The 21,224-nt window shown below is 41.7% G+C and overlaps 1 protein-coding gene across 1 annotated transcript; it reads right to left on the bottom strand.

The window, feature by feature from the left end:
• Positions 1-393: 393 nt before the first annotated feature.
• On the bottom strand, positions 394-20,773 carry LOC145349053 (T-cell surface glycoprotein CD8 alpha chain-like). The gene is made up of 8 exons (XM_080197334.1): positions 20,687-20,773; positions 20,038-20,205; positions 18,585-18,896; positions 17,720-17,824; positions 14,951-15,064; positions 14,776-14,815; positions 7,786-7,834; positions 394-1,805 (listed from the first exon to the last, which is right to left on the bottom strand). The coding sequence occupies exons 2-7, from the start codon at positions 20,075-20,077 to the stop codon at positions 7,789-7,791; spliced, it is 657 nt and encodes a 218-aa protein (XP_080053460.1). The 5' UTR covers positions 20,078-20,205; positions 20,687-20,773; the 3' UTR covers positions 394-1,805; positions 7,786-7,788.
• Between the last annotated feature and the right edge of the window lie 451 nt (positions 20,774-21,224).

The following is a 21,224-nucleotide window of genomic DNA, read 5'->3' as shown; positions in this document are numbered from 1 at the left end:
TAGGTGGATTAGCTAGGTAAATGCACGAGGTTATGGGAATAGGATGGGGGAGGGAGGAGGGTGGATCTCGATAAACTGCTTTGTCCAAGAGTCGGCACAAACTTGATGGGCTGAATGGTCTCCTTCTGCACTGTGTTCGACAAGAAGGAGGAGGGATGGCGTTCATTGTTAAAGAGGAGAACCTCTGGCCCCCAAACACACACACACACACTTGCTGTGAAGATCACAGGGTTGTTTGACGAGGTTTATTGCATGTGTTATATTGACTCAAAAAAATTATTTTCCGTGCTGGCGAGAATTGTTCAGATCTGCGGCCAGTCACCTGCTGCTGTGGTTTGTGAAGTGACAGAAAAGGCCAACGAGACCAGGTTTGTTGTTTACTGTAACGTTTAATCTCACAACAGCTACATTCCATTCATTTCAGGTTTGCCAAAAGCCTGGAGTGGAGAAGCTCCAGTGAAGACAGCAATTCTCAGGTTAAACAAAAAAAGGACCGATTTAAAACAAAAAACACACTTAATGATTCATAAATCCAGGCAGAATGTGGGAATGCAAGTATTTGATACCATGTTAGACCCTCACAGTAATACAAAAGAAAAATACATACCTATTTACAGTCAAATCCCAGCTCCCTGATTGGATTCCTCTTGTCACACAGTCCCTCATCTCCCTATGATTAATCCCAGCAACTCCTTATGAAGATGGTAATAGATATGGCTATGAATAGAGGGACTTTTACTCAATGTGCCACACACGGGTTCGGAGATGCTAACCTTACCACCCTCCTCGCCACTTGTTTCTCTGCCAGTTAGGAGGCTGCATTATGTCAGAAGTCAGAAAGGAATTTAAGATGAACATTACCCCCAGTATGGTAAAACTAGACCCCCTGCCCTCCCCCATCCCCCCACCATGTAATCACGCCTCACGTAAAGTGTAAAGCAAAGAAGGATTGCTCAGGGCCATTGGCTGCCACATCTCTTTCATTCAAGGGGTGATACTGGAGATCAGGAAGTTTTGATTTGTGGTCCCTTCTTCTCTCAAGTTTTTTTTAGTTTATCTATTAATGTCACAAGTAGGCTTACATTAACACAGCAATGAAGTTACTGTGAAAATCCCCTAGCCATCAAACTCCGGCACCTGTTCGGGTACACTGGAGGGAGAATTTAGCCTGGCCAATGCACCTAACCAGCACGTCTTTCAGACTGTGGGAGGAAAGCAGAGCACCTGGAAGAAACCCACACAGGAGAACGTGCAAACTCCACACAGTGACCCAGGTCAAGAATCGAACCTGGGTCGCTGGTGCTGAGAAGCAGCAGAGCTAACCACTGTGCTGCCATCATGCTGCCCTGGTTGAGCAAAGGGACTGTCTTCCCAGAGTGTGAAATGCAGATCACAGTCTGGGTAACAGGCTGGCTCACTGACCCTGCCACTTGTGGGGTTGCCCTTTGACACTCGGCCCCAACAGGGGATGTGGAATTTCCTATTTCAACCAGGGCTGTGGATGTGTATAAAATTCCAGCTTGGGCTGGGACTGACTTGTTTTGTCGAACACAGAATTGCCCCCACCCACTGGGGGAGGCATGAGAGTTACAAATCCACCTTTATATTAGCGACAAAGCCACATTTCAGTATATTCATGGCGTACAGGTTACAACAGTGACAGGACAGTTTAATAGACATTGTGCAAAAATGTGAAGATCCATTGAGGGACAGGGGATCAGTTCTATGCCGATTTCCGTGCTGTTTCCATTTTGTTCTCAAGGAGTGATTCAAGGGTTTCACGTTGAATGTATTCAGACATTAACCTGAAGTGGGGAAAAGCGAGATCTTATTAATATAATATATTCATGAAACAACATAGGTGAGCTAAGAAACTCTGGGGATGCGACACTCGCCAACTTTTACTGATGCACCAGAGAAAGCATTCCTTCTGGATGTATCACAGCTTGGAATGGCTCCTGCTCTGCCCAAGACCACAAGAACCTACATACAGTTATGAATGTAGCCCAATCCATCACGCGAACCAGCCTCCCATCTACTGACTCTGTCTACACTTCCCGCTGCCTCGGAAAGGCAGCCAGCATAATCATGGACCCCTCGTACCCCAGGCATACTCTCTTCCACCTTTGTCCGTTGAGAAAATGATACAAAAGTCTAAGGACACATACCAACCGATTCAAAAACAGTTTCTTTTCTGCTGCCACAAGACTTTTGAATGGACCTACCATATATTAAGTTGATCTTTCTCTACACCCTAGTTATTACTGTAACACTATATTCTGCACCATCTCCTTTCCTTCTCCCCTATATACTCTATGAATGGTATGCTTTGTCTGTATAGCACGTAAGAAACAATACTTTTCACTGTATACTAATGCATGTGGTAATAATCAGATCACATTAGATGGTGTTGGACAGTAAATTGGAATATCTAGGACAGTGTTAGCAGAGATAATTTTGAGAGAGCCATTTAGTTTGCCATTCAGGGCAGGTTTGAAAAGGCTATTATACAGATTCTAACTCTTTAATGTGACGTGGGGAGGACAGAGATTACAGATGCCAACCTATACTGGATTTGTAAACCAGATCTAATTTCCAGGGAATTCAAAGCAAATTATTGCAGATGCTGGAAAATCTCAACTCAGAGAGAAGAGTCATTTTGAACTTGAAATGTTGACTCCTGTTTCTCCTGCCACAGATGCTGCCAGACTGCTGCGTTTGCCCGGAATTTTCTGTTCATCTTATATAGTTTTATAGCACAATAAGATACCCTTCTGTCCATCGTGTCTGGGTCAGTTATCAAACACCTATCTATTCTAATTCCATTCAGGGCACCAAGAAACAGTTGAAGGCACTGATATGCAGCCTGGTAGTACAGTGGTCAGCACTGCGGCTTCACAGCGCCAGAGACCTGGGTTCGATTCCTGGCTTGGGTCATTGTCTGTATGGAGTCTGCACGTTCTCCCCGTGTCTGCAATGGGTTTCCTTCAGGTGCTCCGGTTTCCTCCCACATTCTGAATGACGTGCTGGTTAGATGCATTGACCCGAACAGGCACTGGACTGTGGCAACTAGGGGAATTTCACAGTAACTTCATTGCAGTGTTAATGTAAGCCTTGCTTGTGACTAATAAATAAACGAAAAAAAACAGAGTCCATGGGCCCTTGCAACATCTCAGAGGTAGTACTGAAGGCCCGTTGTCCAGAACTAACCACACCTCTAGCCATGCTGTTCATTACAGCATCAACACTGGAATATTCCAGTTCCAATTTTCCAATTAGCCAACACTACCCTGTCTGCAAAAAGCAGGACAAATTCAAGCTGGCCAATTACAACCCTTGTATCAGCTCTCAATCATCAGCAAAGTGATGGAAAGTGTCATTGACAGTGTTGTCAACTGGCACTTACACAGCAACAATCTGCTCACCAATGGCTTAGGTTTTGCAGACCTCAATACATTTTGGGTCCAAATATGGACAAAAGAGCTGAATTGCAGAACTGAAATGAGGATGACAGTGCTTTAACATCATGGCAACATTTGACTGCACGTAGCATCAAGGAGCCTGAGCAAAATTCAAACCAATGAGAACTGGGAGAAAGTTCTTCACTGGTTGGTTTGATACCTAGCACAAAGGTATGTGGTTGTTGGAGGCCCATTGTCTCAGGGTGCAGGAGTTCCTCACGGTAATTTCAAAGGCCCAACTATCCTCAGCTGCTCAATCAATTTTCTGCCCACCATCATAAGATCAGAAGTAGGGATGTTTACTTGTGATTGTGCTGTGATTAGTACCACTTGCATTCCTCCAGATATTGAAGTCAGTCCAACTACAGGCAACGGGTAGACATGGACAACTTTCAGGCACAGGTCCATGAGGAACATTCAGGGCACATGTGCCAGGCACTGACAATCTCCAACACAAGAGTATCCAACCATAGTTCTTGATGTTCAATGATGCTAACATCATATAATCCCCCACTATCACCATTCTGAGTGTTATTAGCCAGGAACTTAATTAGATGAGCCATAAAACTACAGTGGCTACAAAAACAAATCAGAGATTAATCAGGGAATTCTGTAGTGAGTAACTTACCTCCTGACTCTCCAAAACATATCCATGCCCTACAGTGTGATGGAATACTCCCTACCTGCCTGGATGAGCGAAGCTCCAACAACACTGGAGAAGCTCGATAATCATCCAAGACAAAACAGCTCGCTTGATTGGCACCTAATCCAACACTTTAAAACATTCACCACCTCTACCATTAGCACACAGTGGCATTTACAAAATTCGGTGAAGTAAATTGCCAAGGCTCCTTCAATAATACTTTCCGAACCTGAGGCCTTTGTCATCTAGAAGAACGAGAGCAGCAAATGCATGGAGACACCATCATGTGCAAGTTCTCCTCCAAACCATTAAACATCTTGGTCTGGAGCTATATTGCTGTTCCTGTAATATCTCTGGATCAAAATGCTGGAACTCCCTCCCTAATGGCACAGTAGGTGTACCTACACTACATGGGTTTCAGCAGTTTAAGAAGACAGCTCATCACGAGCATCTCAAGGTGATAAGGGGTGAGCAAAAAATACTAGTCGTGTCAGTAACATTCACATCCCATGGTTGAATACTTTGTAAAATAGGGCTGGGCTATAAAAGGACAAAGGTTAGATAGTTTGCCTTCTACTTTACTGGTAGTTACACAATACAATAATAACAGGCTTGTTGACTACCATTGCATCAATCCCTATCAATTTGTCTACAACACACCCAGGCTTGAAATATGAAAATCCTCAATAGTGGAGAGTTTTGGATACCAAAGGTCAAAATTACCTGTTACTCTGAAGAATGCTACACTTTGTTCATATCATGTTCCATTTACTCATCTACCCTATTTCAAAATGTCAAGTTTCCAAGAAACAACAAAGCTATAACTTACTAAACTGTAACAAATTGTATGTTCATCTAGTAGTCTGGGTATGCAAGAATATGCATCTTGTTACTTATATTCAAACTTACTAAACCCGGACACAATAAATTCACAGCAATTCCTAAAGCTACATTTTAAAAAACTGCACTTTCCTTTGATAGTTGTCAAAACAGTCAACGTAGTTAAAAGCCAAACTAAAAGCAAAGAAATATCTTTTAAAAATCCCCGAATGAAAAATGAGCTGGCATGCTGAAGGTTATTAGTAAAGTATCACTAGTAGCATTGTTGAAAAGTATAGCACAGGCTAACCGGGTCCAAGAGGAATCATCTCTGAATTATTAAAATTATCAAAGAATAATTGTGAAATAGCATTAACTGAAACTGAGAAAAGTGGAAAGCCAATATTGTGTACACTCCTGTCATTTTTAAAAATTCATTCAGGGGGCATGGGCATTGCTGGCTGGCCAGCATTTATTGCCCATCTCTAGTTGCTCTTGTTGAGAGGGTAGTTGATGGACAACCACATTGCTGTGGCTCTGGAGCAGTCATGATGTGGAGATGCCGGCGTTGGACCAGCCACCTGATGAAGGAACAATGTGTTCCGAAAGCTTGAGGCGTTCGCTACAAATAAACTTGTTGGACTTTAAGCTGGTGTTGTGAGATTTTGCTCTGGAGTAGGCCAGACCGGGCAAGGACAGCAGATTTCCTTCTCTAAAGGACATTAGTGAACCAGATGACTTTTTCCCGACAATTCATTAGATTCTTAATTCCAGATATTTTTATTGAACTCAAATTCCATCATCTGCCATGGACGTGATTCAAACCCGGGTCCCCAGAACAATAGCTGAGTTTCTGGATTAATAGTCTAGCGATAATACCACTAGGCCATCACCTTCCCAACAGATAAGAAAAGATAAACTTGGTCCCAAGTGTAAGTTTACGGACTCTTTTCTCTGTTGCACAGTTTTAGAGTTGTTGATAATTAAATGTTGATTTTAACGCTGTGGAATATTTAATCTTTTTTGTTTCTTTTGGAATTTTCTCACTTTCTCCCTCCCCTTGAGTTCGGCTGGGCTAAAGTTCCACAGGCATCAGGAATATTAGAGTATTTTATCCTGAAGCCATTCTTTATTTGAGTATGTAGACAGCCAGGATTGGGAGTTTAGACTGTGGAGATGATCACACATGAGTTTGATCTTGCCCTCTTCTGACATCAGCTTGTGCACCCGTTCCATCAGAGATCAACTAATAAAAATCAGAAGCAGTTACTTAGCTTAATTACTTTTTCTCATCGCTAGCTCCAGGGACTGTGGCCAATTGCAGTATAAAAAGAAATGCAATCTAGTGGCTGATTTGAGAACAATGTGGTTAGCTGTTCTGGTAGCAGAAGGGGAAATTTTCAAATCTTTAATTCAAGATTACAAAATGACTAACTACCTAGATGAAGAAAACACAAATTGCAAACAGCCAAGACAGATTTCGGAAAAGAAGGTCATGTTGACAAGTCCTGATAGAGTTCTTCGAGGAGGTGACAGATTTAGTGAATTGGAGAAATACGCTGAAGGTGGCGTACCTGGACTATCAGAGAAACCCTTATCAAAGAGGAACACACAAGATTACTTGAGAAATTAAAGAGTGTGGAGCTGGGGAGGTTAGAACATTGAATTCTATATTTGTTAGAAAGAAAGAAACGGATTACAGAAGTAAGAATGGTTTCTTAGAATATTCAGAGCAGTTAATATTAGGAAAAGTGAAGCATCTTCAATCCTACCAAAGAGATCTTGACTTCAACCACCTACCTGACCATTAAGTTGAAATAAACAATATGAAATCTACTGTCCAAGCTTGAACCTCAGCTGAGCTTCTACCCATCCACCATTACAATAGTACACTTCACTATTGTAAATGTATCCTTTCCCGCCATATCTGAAGGTCTTTGCTAAAGAAATATTTACTTTAATTAGATGAAGAGTAGACTTCAGAAACATACTTCTGTATAGCATCCCGGACTCCTTTCTATATTACACAATTTGTCTAACACTCTGCCACATGCAACCTGTCTAAGTCCCATTCATCCATCAACTCATCCTTGCTGACCTCCGTTGACTTTGTGTCTTCCAATGTGCTGGATTCAAAATTATTGTCCTCATTTAAAAATTCCCTGTCGAACATTTGTAATGTCTTCCAGCTCTACACCTGTTTGCATCCGAATACATCACCCTTTCCCAGCATTGGTACTGGGGGCTGTTGTCTCAGTCCCTTCTTGGGAATTTTCTCTCCAAATCCCTTTACCTTGCTACTTCCCTCCACAGCTTTAAAAGCTTTCTCAAAATCTATTTTCTTGACTAAACATGGTTAGCGTTGTTGGCTCACAGCACCAGAGACCCACGTTCGATTCCTCGCTTGGGTCAGTCTCTGTGTGGAGTCTGCACGTTCTCCCCATGGGTTTCCTCCGGGTGCTCCGGTTTCCTTCCACAGTCTGAAAGACATGCCTGTTAGGTACATTGGCCATGCTAAATTCTCCCTCAGTGTACCCAAACAGGAGTGTGACAACTAAGAGATTTTCACAGTAACTTTATTGCAGAGCAAGCCTACTCACGACACTAATAAATACACTTTAAACTTTAATCACCTAATTAATTAATTATCAGTGAAGTACCTTGGGACATTTTATGACACAGTACAAATTAAGGTTGTTATTATGATGTCTTGGGTTATTACGATTGGTATGAATCATTACCAAGTAATCCCAAAACCTAACATATATTCCTGCATCTATAGCTTACCTTTGCAATGCTAAAAACATACTTGCATCATATCCATTGTCATGGTTCTTTCTTTAATTGAAGTAGACTACTTACTTGTCAATAGTATGAGTTTGTTGGTTTTCTAAACTCTTCAGCCTTTGGTCTAAATAAATAATGAATAAAAATATGTTAATGCAAGAAGCAAAAATTCCCTTTTTCTTGAATGTATTACAATTGACGGTGAACATTAATGTGCCCCTTGCTTGCAAAAGAAATAAATAAAATCACAAAACTACTGTGGTTCTGTGAGGAGGTGAGTTTGTGGAACTCGATGCCCAACAGCATGGTGGAGTCTAAATCATTTAATAGTTTCAAGAAGGAGATAGATATACTTCTGATTTTAAAAACTGGGTTAAAGGGATATGGGAACAGGGAGGGAGGTGGATTGGAGACCAGGGGGACATCAGCCTTGATCTGATTGAATAGCAGAGCAGGCTCGAAGGGCTAAATTGCCTACTTCTGCTTCTAATTCTAAGGTGTCTATTGGAACATAGGAAAATTCTGCTGACCAGGGAAGGACCCATTTATCTTGACCCTCTGCTTTCTATCAGTCAGCCAATCCCTCAATCCAATCTAATACCTCACCCCCAATCCCCTGAAATCTCATCTTCTGGATCAGTCTTTTATGCGACATCCGGCCAATCATCTTCTGGAAGGCCAGACAGACTACATCCATAGGCTCCCCACTATCCACCTTATTGGTTACGTCCTCAAAGAACTCAAGCAAGTTTGTCAAGCATGACTTCCTCTTCATAAAGCCATGTAATGGTGGATTGAGCTTTGTCTTTCCTAATGGTCAGTCATCTCCTCCTTAATGATTGACTCCAGCAACTTCCCCACCACAGAGATCAAGCTAACTGGCTTATAGTTTCCTACTGATTGCCTCTAGCCCTTTTTGAATAGGGGTGACATGGTGACACAGTGGTTAGTACTGCTTCCTCACAGCACCAGAGACCCGAGTTTGATTCCCGGTTTGGATCAGTGTGCGTGTGGAGTTTGCAGGCTCTCCCCATGTCTGCGCAGTTTCCTCTGGGTTCTCCGGTTTCCTCCCACAGTTCAAAGATGTGTAGGTTAGATTGATTGGCATGCTAAATTGACCCCAGTTTCGGGTAAATATGTGGGATTATGGGGATAGGGTGGGATTGTTGTTGGTGCAGGCTCAATGGGCTAAATGGCCTCCTTCTGGATTGTAAGGATTCTATGATTAGCATGTTTCCAATCCACCAGGACATCACCAGAATCCAAGGAATTTTGAAATATCATAACCAATGCATTCGCCATCTCTGCTGCCACCTCTTGTAATACCCTATGTTCCTATGATTCACAGTAAGATAGGGATAGAAAAGAAAAGTCAAAATGAAGCTTGGGCTGACTTACTTAACGTATTTTAAATACTTACATCGCAACTTAGTAAGTGGCTTAATGAAAACTGAATGATGTATTGGTGCAGGTCTATCCCTGAAATCCTTCAATAGGAACAAATTGCTTCATACATTTACCGTGCATTTAAGATATTTTTCATGTTCCATAGCTGCATTCTAGTTAAATGACTATTTCTAATTACTCAATACTGAATAATTGGAAAAATAAATTTAAAACTAAACTGATTATCATTCATATGAGGCCTAGAATACCTGCCCCACGACTGTGCTCAATTTGGTTGGCATATGTTAAAAGTTAATTCATTGTGGACTAATAAGAATGATTCATGTTTAAATAGAACATATGGTAAATGGTATTTTACTACTGAGAATGATTTGGGTATGGTCTGAATTATTATTATGGATCTGGTTTTTCAAAATGAGATCTCAAATAAAGGAACAATTTTCTTAATTTATATTTCAATTGGAAACGCATAGTTGGTACTTTTATCAAGAATAATATTTATCTTGCATGTTGTTAATGAGCCACGTATCCCCTGGTCTCTGCCAAGGCGATTCTTTAGTGTACTGCTGAAAGGTTTGCTACAGCAATTTAGTAATGGTATATGTATAGAACAAATAAACCATAATTGGCCAATCAGGCCTATATTTGTATAAACAACTTAATATTATAAATTCTTCCTAATTAATTTGACTGTCTGAGGGAACATGATGGACAAATATATGATTCTCAAAGACAATCAGACCAAATTCCTGACCATTTATTGATTCTAACATCTCCATAAAATTCAGTCATGATTTATCACAGTCATGTTTAGGAACATCTTTCTCTGCTCTTGCTCCACACATTATTTGATTTCTTTAATCTATACTTATCCATATAATCTTTAATTTTATTCCCAGCTAGATGTGGCTGATTTTCTTGGCGGTGTCTTCCCTCCACATTTTTAGGTTAGGTAGATTGGCCATGCTAAAATAGCCCTTTAGTATCCAAAAGAAGTGGGTTAGGTGGATTAGCCATGGTAAATGCTTGAAGTTATGGGGATAGGATGGGGGGTAGGTCTGAATTGAATGCACTTTCAGAGGATTAGTATAAACCTGATGGGCCAAATGGCCTTCTTCTGCACTGTAGGGATTCTATGGATTTTGAATATCAAAGAAGCCAGAATTCAGAGTCTGTTAAAAAATGTTTCCCTCCAAATAAAATACAATGGGTAATGACATTTTTGCGCGCATGAAGAGAATGAAAAATTGGTGTGGCTTTAATTACACACTTGCCAACCTTAGACAATTACCATGCTGTCAAGCAAAACATTCCTCATTTGTTAGAAGAAGACACATAATGGATAGACTGGTAAAAATACGATTTCATGCAAAAAAACCTGAGTTTAATAAATACAGTTATGAATACTTGGGAGTGAGCAAGATAGTTGCGCTTTGTTTGGTCAATTCTAATGGCATCATTGTAAAAGGTATGGCTAAGATACTGGTATCAACAGAAACTCTTAAGATTAAGTTGAGTCGTATAACTGATATTCCACCATCTACATTTTTAATAGAGTATAAAGTATAGAACACTGCTTCAAAAAAGCAGAGTAAATATATGGTTGAAAATGACATTGAAGGTTACATAGCTAAGCAAAGACTGAGAATATCAGATGCCACATGAAATATCCTTAGGGATGGATTGAGGGAAAGTTTTCAATGTTATCTGTGGAAAGCAGTTGACAAGAATTGAGCAATGGAATTGTGAGAATAGATAGATATTTTGGACTTGTGTTTGACTCTTTGGAATAGATAGCAGAATGCAGTGTTCCCTTGAAGATTAATTGGGTTATATTGGTTGTGATTTGTGGAATGATTGATTAACCAAATATTTTTCTTTTCTGTGCATTCTTGTGCCCTTAAAATAAATCTAGAGGTAGGAAGGAATGATCACTTTAATGAGGTTCTCAGGTTATTCTATGCTACCTTTGGATATATCTGTAGTATTGCGACTTTCTTGTTCTTTCTCTGTACATATCCTTTTTTATTTTTCCTTCTGGAATACATATCCAGTTGCCTTTTGAATGATGTTTTTGGCTTTGCCTAACCTTCAACATTGGCAAGGCATTTCTTGTTCTAATAATTTGGAGTGCGGAAACACTTTCTTTAGTTTTGTTCTTTGGTCATGATGATCCTAAGTCTGTATTCCTATGTTACCAATTTCCTAGCTACTGATATTAATGTTGCAAATGCTGTGACAAATTGTGATTAAGAGCAGCTAATACAAATTGGGGAAAGGTTGCAGAACATGTATAAGGACCAGTTTACCCTCAAATTATTTGCAACAATAAAAACCTCTATTAGAATCTCCCTTAACCTTGTCAGATCCAGGTAAAAAGACATGAAAAAGGCCTTACATCATAAATGTAGCCTTCCTTTGCTAGTAACAGTCAAATGAATCAGCATTATAACTTTTTTAGAAATTCATTTTATGAGATGTGGACATTGCTGACTAGACTAGCATTGATTGCTCAACCTCTGGTTACCCTTCAGAAAGTGGTGGTGAGCTGCCTTCTTGAATTGCTGTGGTCCCTGAGGTGTAGGTACACCAACAGTGCTGTTAGGGAGGGGATTCCAGACTTCGACCCAGTAACAGTGAAGGAATGGTGATTTATTTCCAAGTCAGGATGGCGAGTGTCTTGGAGTGGCACTTGCAGGTGGTAGTGTTCCCAAGCATTTGCTGCTCTTATTTTTCCAGATGGTAGCAGTCCTGGATTTGGAAAGTGCTGCCTAACCTCTTAAATGCTATTCTTCCTATAATGAGAGGCCCAAAACTGCATAGACTCCAAATTATGGCCTAACCAATGCCTTATCATTTCCTGGTTTTATATGCAATGCTCTTGATGTTAAAACCTAGCAATTCAATTTACCATCGCTGCATCTGGAAATGTCTTTGCTTCTTCCCTTTGTTGAAAGTTTTGTTCTTTGTCCTATAATGTGCTACTTCACGTTGTACAAGTAGTACAATGTGAAGTCCTAAAATGTGCTACTTACACTGTACAAATAGAAGGAAATTGAGTTTTTTTTTAAACAGGGCATTTGAAACATTTTTTTATGATTCCTTCTTAAACTGATGCACTGTAAGGGAACTGACAAAAAACAGGGAATGGTGGAAATGATCAGCAAATCCGCTTAACTGTGGTGACAGAGGCAGATTTAACATTTCAGATCAATGATCTCTCATCAGACATTCTCCATCCTGCATTCTGTATTCATTTTAACTTGTAAATAATTCTTTATTCATTCATGGGATTTTGGCATTGTGACCAGGCAAAAGTTAATTGCCAATTCCAATTGCTCTTGATGATGATGATGCATTGCCTGCTTGAGCTGCTGCTTTCTATATGGTGAAGGTACTCGCAAAGTGTTTTTAGATATGAGTTTCCAGGATTTGGACTCATGGTTTGATTTGATTTGATTTAGTATTGTCACATGTATTGGTATACAATGAAAAGTATTGTTTCTTGCATGCTATAGAGACAAAGCATACTATTCATAGAGAAGGAAAGGAGAGGGTGCAGATGTAGTGTTACAGTCATAGCTAGGGTGTAGAGAAAGGGGGTAGAGAAGGAATGATGATCAATTTTCAAGTCAGGATGGTGTGGGACTTTGGAGGGAAGTTTACCAGTGATGGCATTCCCACGTTCTTTGATGAAATAGTAGTCATGGGTTTAAAAGAGCTGTTGAGGAAGCATTGGTGAGTTGCTGTAGTGAATCTTGTAGATGGCATACACTGCTGTCACACTGCATTGAGGGTGAAAGGAATGAATATTTAAGGTACTGGGTGAGATGGCAATGAAGTGGATTGTGCATGTTTGCCTCATTCCTGTTTACTTATCCTGCTAAAAGTACCACATTTTAGGCTTCTCAGAAAAACTAAATCTCAGGGGATAAAAGAAACAGTAGCGGCATGGAGATGAAATTCACTAAGGGACAGAAAACATGGAGTTGTGGTGAATGGCATTTCTCAGACATGAGAAAGTATACTGCAGAATTCACCCAGGAGCAGTGCTGTTTTTGATATGGATTGATGACTTGGACTTGAGGGTACGGAACACAATTCCAAAATTTCTAGGTGACTTGAACCTTTGGAAGTGTAGTAAACAATGCAGAAGATGGTGACGGACTTCAAGGGAACATGAGGCAACGTGGTGAAATGGACAGACACATGGTTGATGAAATTCAATGCAGAAAAGTGTGAACTGATAGATTTTGGTAGGAAGAATGAGGAGAGCCATTGCAAGCTAAATTGAATAATTGTAAAGGGGATTCAAGAAAAGCTAGAGCTTCAGGTGCTTGGGCACAAATCTCTGAAGATTTCAGGACAGTTAGCAGACGGATGCCAGACTTTATAAATTCAGGCGTAGAGTGGAAAAGCTATAAACTTTTCCTAAGCCCACATAAAACAAGAGCCGGAGCACTGTGTCCAATTCTGAGCACTTTATAAAAGTAAGTGAAGGCATTGGCAAGGATAGAGAGGAAATTCACTGGAACTGATCCAGGGATGTGGCACTGCAGTTATATGGATTGCCTAAGATTGTTCTCCTTGGAACAGCAAAGATTAAGAGGAGATTTTATTGACTTTTAAAATCATAAAGGATTTCAATTCAGTAAATAAAGTGAAACTCTTTCCAATGTTGAGTGGATAAACAGGAGGCACACAGTTAAAGTGACTGGTAAACAGAAAACAGGGATGACAACAGTACAATCTTCCTCACAAAACTTGGTTCAGGATTTGGAATGCACTTTAGAATGGTACAGGATACAGATTCAATGGTAGCATTCAAAAAGAAATTGGGTAACTATGTGAAAGAGAAAAAATATTGTAGGGCTACAGGGAAGGAGCAAGAGAGTGGGATGAACTGGGTTGGTTTTCAAAGGGGCTGATGCAAACTGGAGCAGTGAATGGTCTCTTGCTATGCTGTACAATTCTATGCTTGTGTGAATTATCTGCCTCTCCCCTAGTCCTCATCCTTCCCAAATCTGGGTGAGATCCTGCGCCATCAACTTTGGCGTCACCTCAATGGCATGGTAGCACAGTGGTTAGCACTGCTGCCTCAGAACGCCAGGGACCCAGATTCAATTCCCGGCTTGGGTCACTGTCTGTATGGAGATTGCACATTCTCCCTGTGTCTGTGTGGGTTTCCTCCAGGGGCTCCGGTTTCCTCCCACAGTCTGAAAGACGAGCTGATTAGGTGCATTGGCCATACTAAATTCTCCCTCAGTGCACCCCAACAGGCGCTGGAGTTAGCGGCACTGGGAGGCTAGGAGATTTTCACAGTAGCTTCATTGCAGAGTTAATGTGAGCCTACTTGCGACACTAGTAAATAAAATAAACATTCGATACACATGCCTTAGCCATTTTGCCCGGCCAGCTACGGACATACGAATATCCCCTACTCCCACCCTCCAACTATGTCTATTTAATAAGCCCACCACACTTCAAAGTGATTGAACTATGTGGCAAGGCGCTACATCAATGCGAGTCTTGTTGTTAATTCCAACTACAAATTAATAATCTAAAATAATACTTAAACGAGTGGCGTTGAAACTATCAACAACCTCTTTGACCGCTTTTAAACCTTTTTCTTTAAATGGAATTACTTGTAATACTGACCTATTTCTTAACTGATGCTGACAGCGTCTCCGGCGGGGTCCTAGAAAAAAAATAGAGAAACAGGTTAGATTTGCAGCCAGACTGATTTAACACAGCGGGACGCGGGGTGGGGTGAAATTTCCAAATTAATTCGAAAAACAAAAAAAGAATACGAGAAGAAAGTGAATCAGCTTACTTCTGCAGTAACTGATGGAGACAATTATCAGTGCAAGGAGCAGGAAAAAGGCACCGCCAGCCAAAGGAGCCCAGATAACGATGTGACAAGACAGTTCATCTTTATTGGTCACTGCTGTAAATGAAAAAAATTGCATTGACACAACAAATAATTTGTTATGTGGATGTCAGAGTAAACATGTCGAAAATTTACACGCAAGTCCAATTCAACCATTCTTTATTGAGTAATTATTTCAATAGAATATTAATTGGGAAAGAATTATCCACCAACAAATTTAAATGATAGTAAGATTTACAGCAGAGAGAACATCCCCAAATCTACGCCTTTAGAATCTCTACTATGTAGGAAATTAGAAGCACGGTAGATACCATCAGCAGAATCTTATCTGCTGTTTTCTCCCTGAGAAACAGTCTCCTCACTCAGTGCTAAAAGTCCAGACCAAATCTCGTGGACAGACTTCCCACCATCAGGAGTGGGCCATTCAGCCCGCTCCGCCATTCAATAGCTGCTGTACCTCAGTAACATTGTCTTGCACTGTTCCTGTCCCTTGGGTGTTTTGAATATGTAGAAATTTATCGATCTCTATCTGGAACATACTCAATAATGACTGAGCCCTCTCTAGAGGGTAGAGGGTTTACCTTACCCAGGGAAAGCAATCGCGCTGTTGACAATACATCATAGGGAGGTTTTGAAATGGACCTTTGTAATGTTCTCTTGCATCATTCAGAAAGGTTTTAATCCCAATTACCTATCTATATTCTTCCAACTAAATTTCTATATTTAAAATCGCCCCTATTAAACCTGAGTCAAGCGAGGTTGGCTTGAGACATTCGATCAGGTTGGGGTTGAATTGCCCAATGCGGGTTACTGTCACATCAGCGCTGGTTAAGACGTTCACACATAAAACCCTGGTCCATTGGTGTTAGCTGATGGTAATGAGAACTGCCTCCCAAATCTAACCCAACGTGGCGTCTGTCTGGAAGTAAGGCAGGTGGCCGCAATGATATTAGGACACTGCTACCTTTTTTGCTAAAACATAATGAGTGCTGACCGATTGGTACCGGCAGTGGGGGGGTCATCCAGTGCACCAGATGCCAAAGACACAGAGGGAGAAAGGAGAATCTTTTACTGTCAGCCCCTGAAATGCCATCGCCTCACTCGGTGGGGATGGACCCCCGCCCATCTCCCAGCCCAAGAAAGAACCGGTCAGATTTCCAGAGAACAAACCGCTGAACTCTGCTTTTAAAGAAAGCGTGTCTCGGGTGAAGCACACAGCCCCTATCGAATAGAGCTCCACCTCACGCCGGAGCGACCAAAGGTTATTTTTACAGATTGCGGTAAGCTATCGCGTTTTGTGCAGAGGACTCCACCAGCGAGGCTCAAAAGTTAAATTATATGTGGCTTGTTTTCGGCAGTAAAGCCTCTCGCACAAAGAATTTACGCCAGTTTTGACCACATAAATTCAATCCTCAAGAAAAATATAAAGGAAGTCGAAGCCCATACACATTGCAAATCCAACTCAGAGAGTCTTACGGTGCAGAAAAAGGGATCTTCGGCCCATCATGCCTGCACCGTCAATCTAAACCTATCTATTCTAATCCCATTTTCCAGTACTTGGTGTGTAGCCTTGAATACAACAGCGTTTCAAGCCCTCATCTAAATGTTTCTTAAATGTTGTGAGGGTCCCTGCCTCTACCGCCTGAAGCAGTGATCTCTGGATTTCCACCACTCTCTGGGGGAGAAACGTTTTTCCTCAAATCCCATCTAAACTTAGCCATAACTCAAATCTATGTCCCCCGGTTATTGACACACCGCCAGCGAAACACAGCGAGAACCATCGCTCCCATTTCTCCCATGTTTCTTTTAACATTGGTGCTAACTTGGAGGCAAGAAATTGCCAACTTCTAACTAGTAACATGGTGAATGGGCTTGTGAATATTGTCATTGCCCCGCTACGTCTAAAATCCCAAGAGAGCATGAGGGGTACATTCTCCAAGACGATGACAGATTAGCAGAACTGGCCTAGCAAAACAGTCCAAAAATGTGCGGGTTCGGTTGATTGGCCATGTTAAATTAACCCTAGTGTGGGGGGACTAGCTAGAGTAAATATGTGGGGTTTGCGACATTAGGGCCTGGGTGGGATTGTGGTCGGTGCAGACTCGATGGGCCGAATGGCTTCCTTCTGCACTGTAGGGATTCTATGGGTTGCAAAACGGAATCTGGGAGGGAGACAGGGTGAAAGTAGGTTTAAAATAGAATGACTGAGAGAAAGACAATTCTAATTAAGAAATCGCTGTTAGGAGGCCGTCTGTTTAAGAGGGCAGCTCACCACCACCTTCTGAAGGCGAATTTAGGCAATAAATGCTGGCCTGGCCAGTGAAGCCCACATCCCAGGAAGATCTCACTGAGAGTGAAGCGGGAATTGTGCGAAATGTCCTCATCAATTGTTGAGAATGAAGGCTTTGTCGCAGACGTGTAGGTCGTTGCATACTTTAACAGTTTTTTTTACAAAAGGGAAACAGAGGACACAGGGAGAGAGAGCACGTGGGGAAATGGAATTAATGTTGGGCTGTTCTAGGAAAGAACGATGATGACCCGAATTGCCTCCTCCTCCAACTTCCAGAGCAATCCGAATGAACTGAGCGATTTGAGAATGTATCCTTCATGCGTTTGTATAATAACCGTTACACCAATCCTGCCTCTGGGGAAAAAGGGGATTTAATATTAACTTTTGTGGGTTGGGGATTAGTATGAATGTCTGCTTTGTACCTGATTCTGATGGACGGCATATCGTCGTTTCTTCGTACGCCGGTATGTTCAATGTTGTTTTCTCCGTGGTGCGGGTGGTCGTTGGCTTTGGTGTGGTCGGTTTCTCTGCATTTAGACAGTAAGTAACATTTAGGGAGGGAAAAAGAGACGTGGATTTATATGGTGTAAACGAAAGGTAGGTCCAGTTTAAACATTAAAACGTAGAAGCTCATGCAACCAGTGGAATAAAGTTTTTAAAGATTTTTTAAGTTTATTTATTAGACACAAGTAAGCTTACATTAACACTGCAATGAAGTGACTGTGAAATTCCCCTAGGGGAATTATGAAGGGGACAATTAAATAGATTAAAACTGACCAAGGTGTTATCCAATAACAACATTCTGCATCCCCTCTTTCCCCTCCACTTTTACCAGGGTGGCACGGGGAGAGGGGAAGTTGTGGGGAGGAGATATATAGGACTCTGAACACAGAAGCATGTTCATATCAATAGCTCCATAATTGATGGAAACTGCTGCCTCACAGTGTCAGGGACCTGGGTTCCATTCCAGGCTTGTGTCACTGTCTGTGTGGAGTCTGCACATTCTCCCCGTGTCTGCGTGAGTTTGTGCTGGGTGCTCCAGTTTCCTCCCGCAGTCTGAAAAATGTGTGCAGGTTAGGTGCATTGGCCCTGCTGAATTCTTCCTCAGTGTACCTGAACAGGTGCGGGAGTGTGGCGACTAGGGGATTTTTCACAGTAACTTCATTGCAGTGTTAATCAATAAACTTTTTTTAAAAAAACTTTTCTCACAACACCAGGTTAAAGTGTAAGATTTCTTACTGTGCCCACCCCAGTCAACGCCGGCATCTCCACATCACTTTTACTGACCTTTTAGGTAGACCTCTGTGGTCCGCCCGAACTTTATGGCCATGTTTTTCACCATGAAACAGTAATACTTCCCAGAGTCTTCCTTTTTGAAATCGTTGATTGTCAAAGAGACTTTGCCGGCTGACTTCTTTGCAGTGTGTTTTCCGGGAGTTGCAGGCGTTATTCTGCCACTGCCAGAGACATACATCAGGGATTTCGGCATCGGATCCTTCCCCTGCAGGAACCAATGTACCCCCTCGTCGGCAACGAACGAGCACTGAATGGTGGTTTTCTCCCCTTCATTCAGCCACCGAGGGGGGGAAGAAATGGCTGCTAAAAATAAAGTAGCAACAACTGTAACATCGGCCCCCTGTCCTTCTGTAGCATTTTTTTTGGATGAAAACAATGAACCCCATCCATAAGCGGCATGGTGGTTATCACTGCCACCTCACAGGGACCCGGATTCACAACTTGTCTGTGCAGAGTCTGCATGTTTTAGCTGTTTCTGCGTGGGTTTCCTCGGGTGCTCCGGTTTCCTCCCACAATCCAAAAGATGTGCTGGTTGGGGTGCATTGGCCATGCTAAACTCTCCCTCAGCGTACCCGAACAGGCGCCGGAATGTGGCGACTACGGGATTTTCACAGTAACTTCATTCGAATGTAAGCCTACTTCTGACTAATAAATAAACTTTAACTTCAGTCTTTTAAGATGCAGGAGGAGGCCATTGGGCCCCTATGGCTCATGCCAGATCACCTGGGGGGATATGTAGGACTCTGAACATTGAAGCATGTTAATATCAATAGCTCCATAATTGATGGAAACTGACTGCCTGGCTCCGTTCAACAGACATTGGTGTTGAAAACACAGTCCCCACATTATTTCATTATCGAATTCTCCGCCTAGTGCGACAATCTTGGGGAGAACAACGGAAGGCCAATCGGCCCTGAAGAAATTATCCAATTTCCTGGTGTATAGCCCCCAAAGAGCTTCAACTTCAGCTACTCAAGAACAGCTTCTTCCCTGCTGCTGTCATCGACTTTTGAATGGACCTACCTTGCATTAAGCTGATCTTTCTCTACACCCTAGTTATGGCTGTAACACTACATGTTGCACCCTCTCCTTTCCTTCTCGGTATGCTTTGTCTGTATAGCGGGCAAGAAACCATACTTTTCACTAATACATGTGACAATAATAAATCAAATAAAAAAAACTTGTTCCTCCTCCAGATTTTATTTTGCAAACAAGGAAATGAGAAATAGGAATCATTCATTCGACTGAATCTCCCATTAGCTGAGAGGCATGATTTGATGTAAAGATAACTGTTTTTGTTTGTAATCTTCTGGTTTAACTGGCCGCGTCCGGTCATTTAGCAATTGGTATATTTTCCCCTTTCCCAAATAGCCGAGTTCGCCGAATCTTTACGGGGTGGATTATAGAAGGCGGATTTTCCAGCATGGGGCGGGGGGTCGCTTACCTGACACTCGGATGACGAGGAGGAATCCAAGAAGTTTCATGGTGCTGCAGTGAAGGAAGGCGATCGAGGCAAGTAGATGTTTGCCAAGGCGAGGAGCGGATCCCTCAGTTCAGTAAGCGCTCCCCACACTGCTTCGGGGCGTGAGGTCACCACCTCGGTGGGCGTTTTCTGACAAGTAAAAGATCCCCTCATAAATATTCACATCGAATGAGTTTTATAGCCTACCACTCCAGACGGAATTCAATCTGGGACCGATGGATCTCAAACGCCAGCGTTTGAGGGTTAGTGTAACATTAAGGATAATTTCTAATCTACAATAGTTACTTCTGTCACTGGAACCACAACGAACGAGTGAGAGAAAAAAATACATGCGTTAAGCATCGATTGTGGTATTAGTAACAGCAAGAAGTCTCACAACATCTGGTTAAAATCCAACAGGTTTATTTGGAGTTCTGTTGGACTTTAACCTGGTGTTATCAGACTTCTTACTGTGTCTACCACATTCCATCGCCAACATCTCCACATCATGCATGAATACATTAATTAACAATAAACATTCATGTACAAACCTAAAGTCAGACGATTTGAAAAATAAAACTGGTGCACACAAAAGGACTTGGAACAGCCAAAATACTTCAGAAAACCTTACTTGAATTCACCAGGCAGCTGTGAGTCTAAAATGGGCTGTTACTTGAATAACATTATTTGAGTGGGGTTATTGCTTGAACTATATCTCATCTGATGTTTGTGTGTTTGTACCAATGCTAAAGCTCTTGCACGAATTCAGTTGCATTGAAACATGTGACTGCTTTAATACTTGGGCTTTATTACCTTAAATGGAGATTTACTGGCAATTTCCGGAATTTACCACACAGAGAGCCGGGATTTAATAGACGGCAGGTGATTGCGTTGGGTTAGAATGGTGACATTTGATATTTTTGTGTTAAGAACAAATTGTTGATTTACAGTGAACCCTGCACCAAGCAAATGAGAATGTGTTCACCTCGGAGCCAAGACCATTCAAACCAACGTGTGCTATATGATAAAGTTCCAACACCGTGGAGATATGAGGATCTCCACACGTACGCAAGATCTGATATGTTGTTTCGCTTTCATCGTTTTTCCTTGCCACAGAGGGAATGCGAACCATGTTCACCAAATCAATTCCAGGGATGGAGGGATTGCCC

The sequence above is a fragment of the Carcharhinus amblyrhynchos genome, chromosome 1 (assembly GCF_965287045.1).
Source record: "Carcharhinus amblyrhynchos chromosome 1, sCarAmb.v2.hapA, whole genome shotgun sequence".
NCBI classification, from domain to species: Eukaryota; Metazoa; Chordata; class Chondrichthyes; order Carcharhiniformes; family Carcharhinidae; genus Carcharhinus; species Carcharhinus amblyrhynchos.
This window is presented reverse-complemented; position numbering and strand designations above follow the sequence as displayed.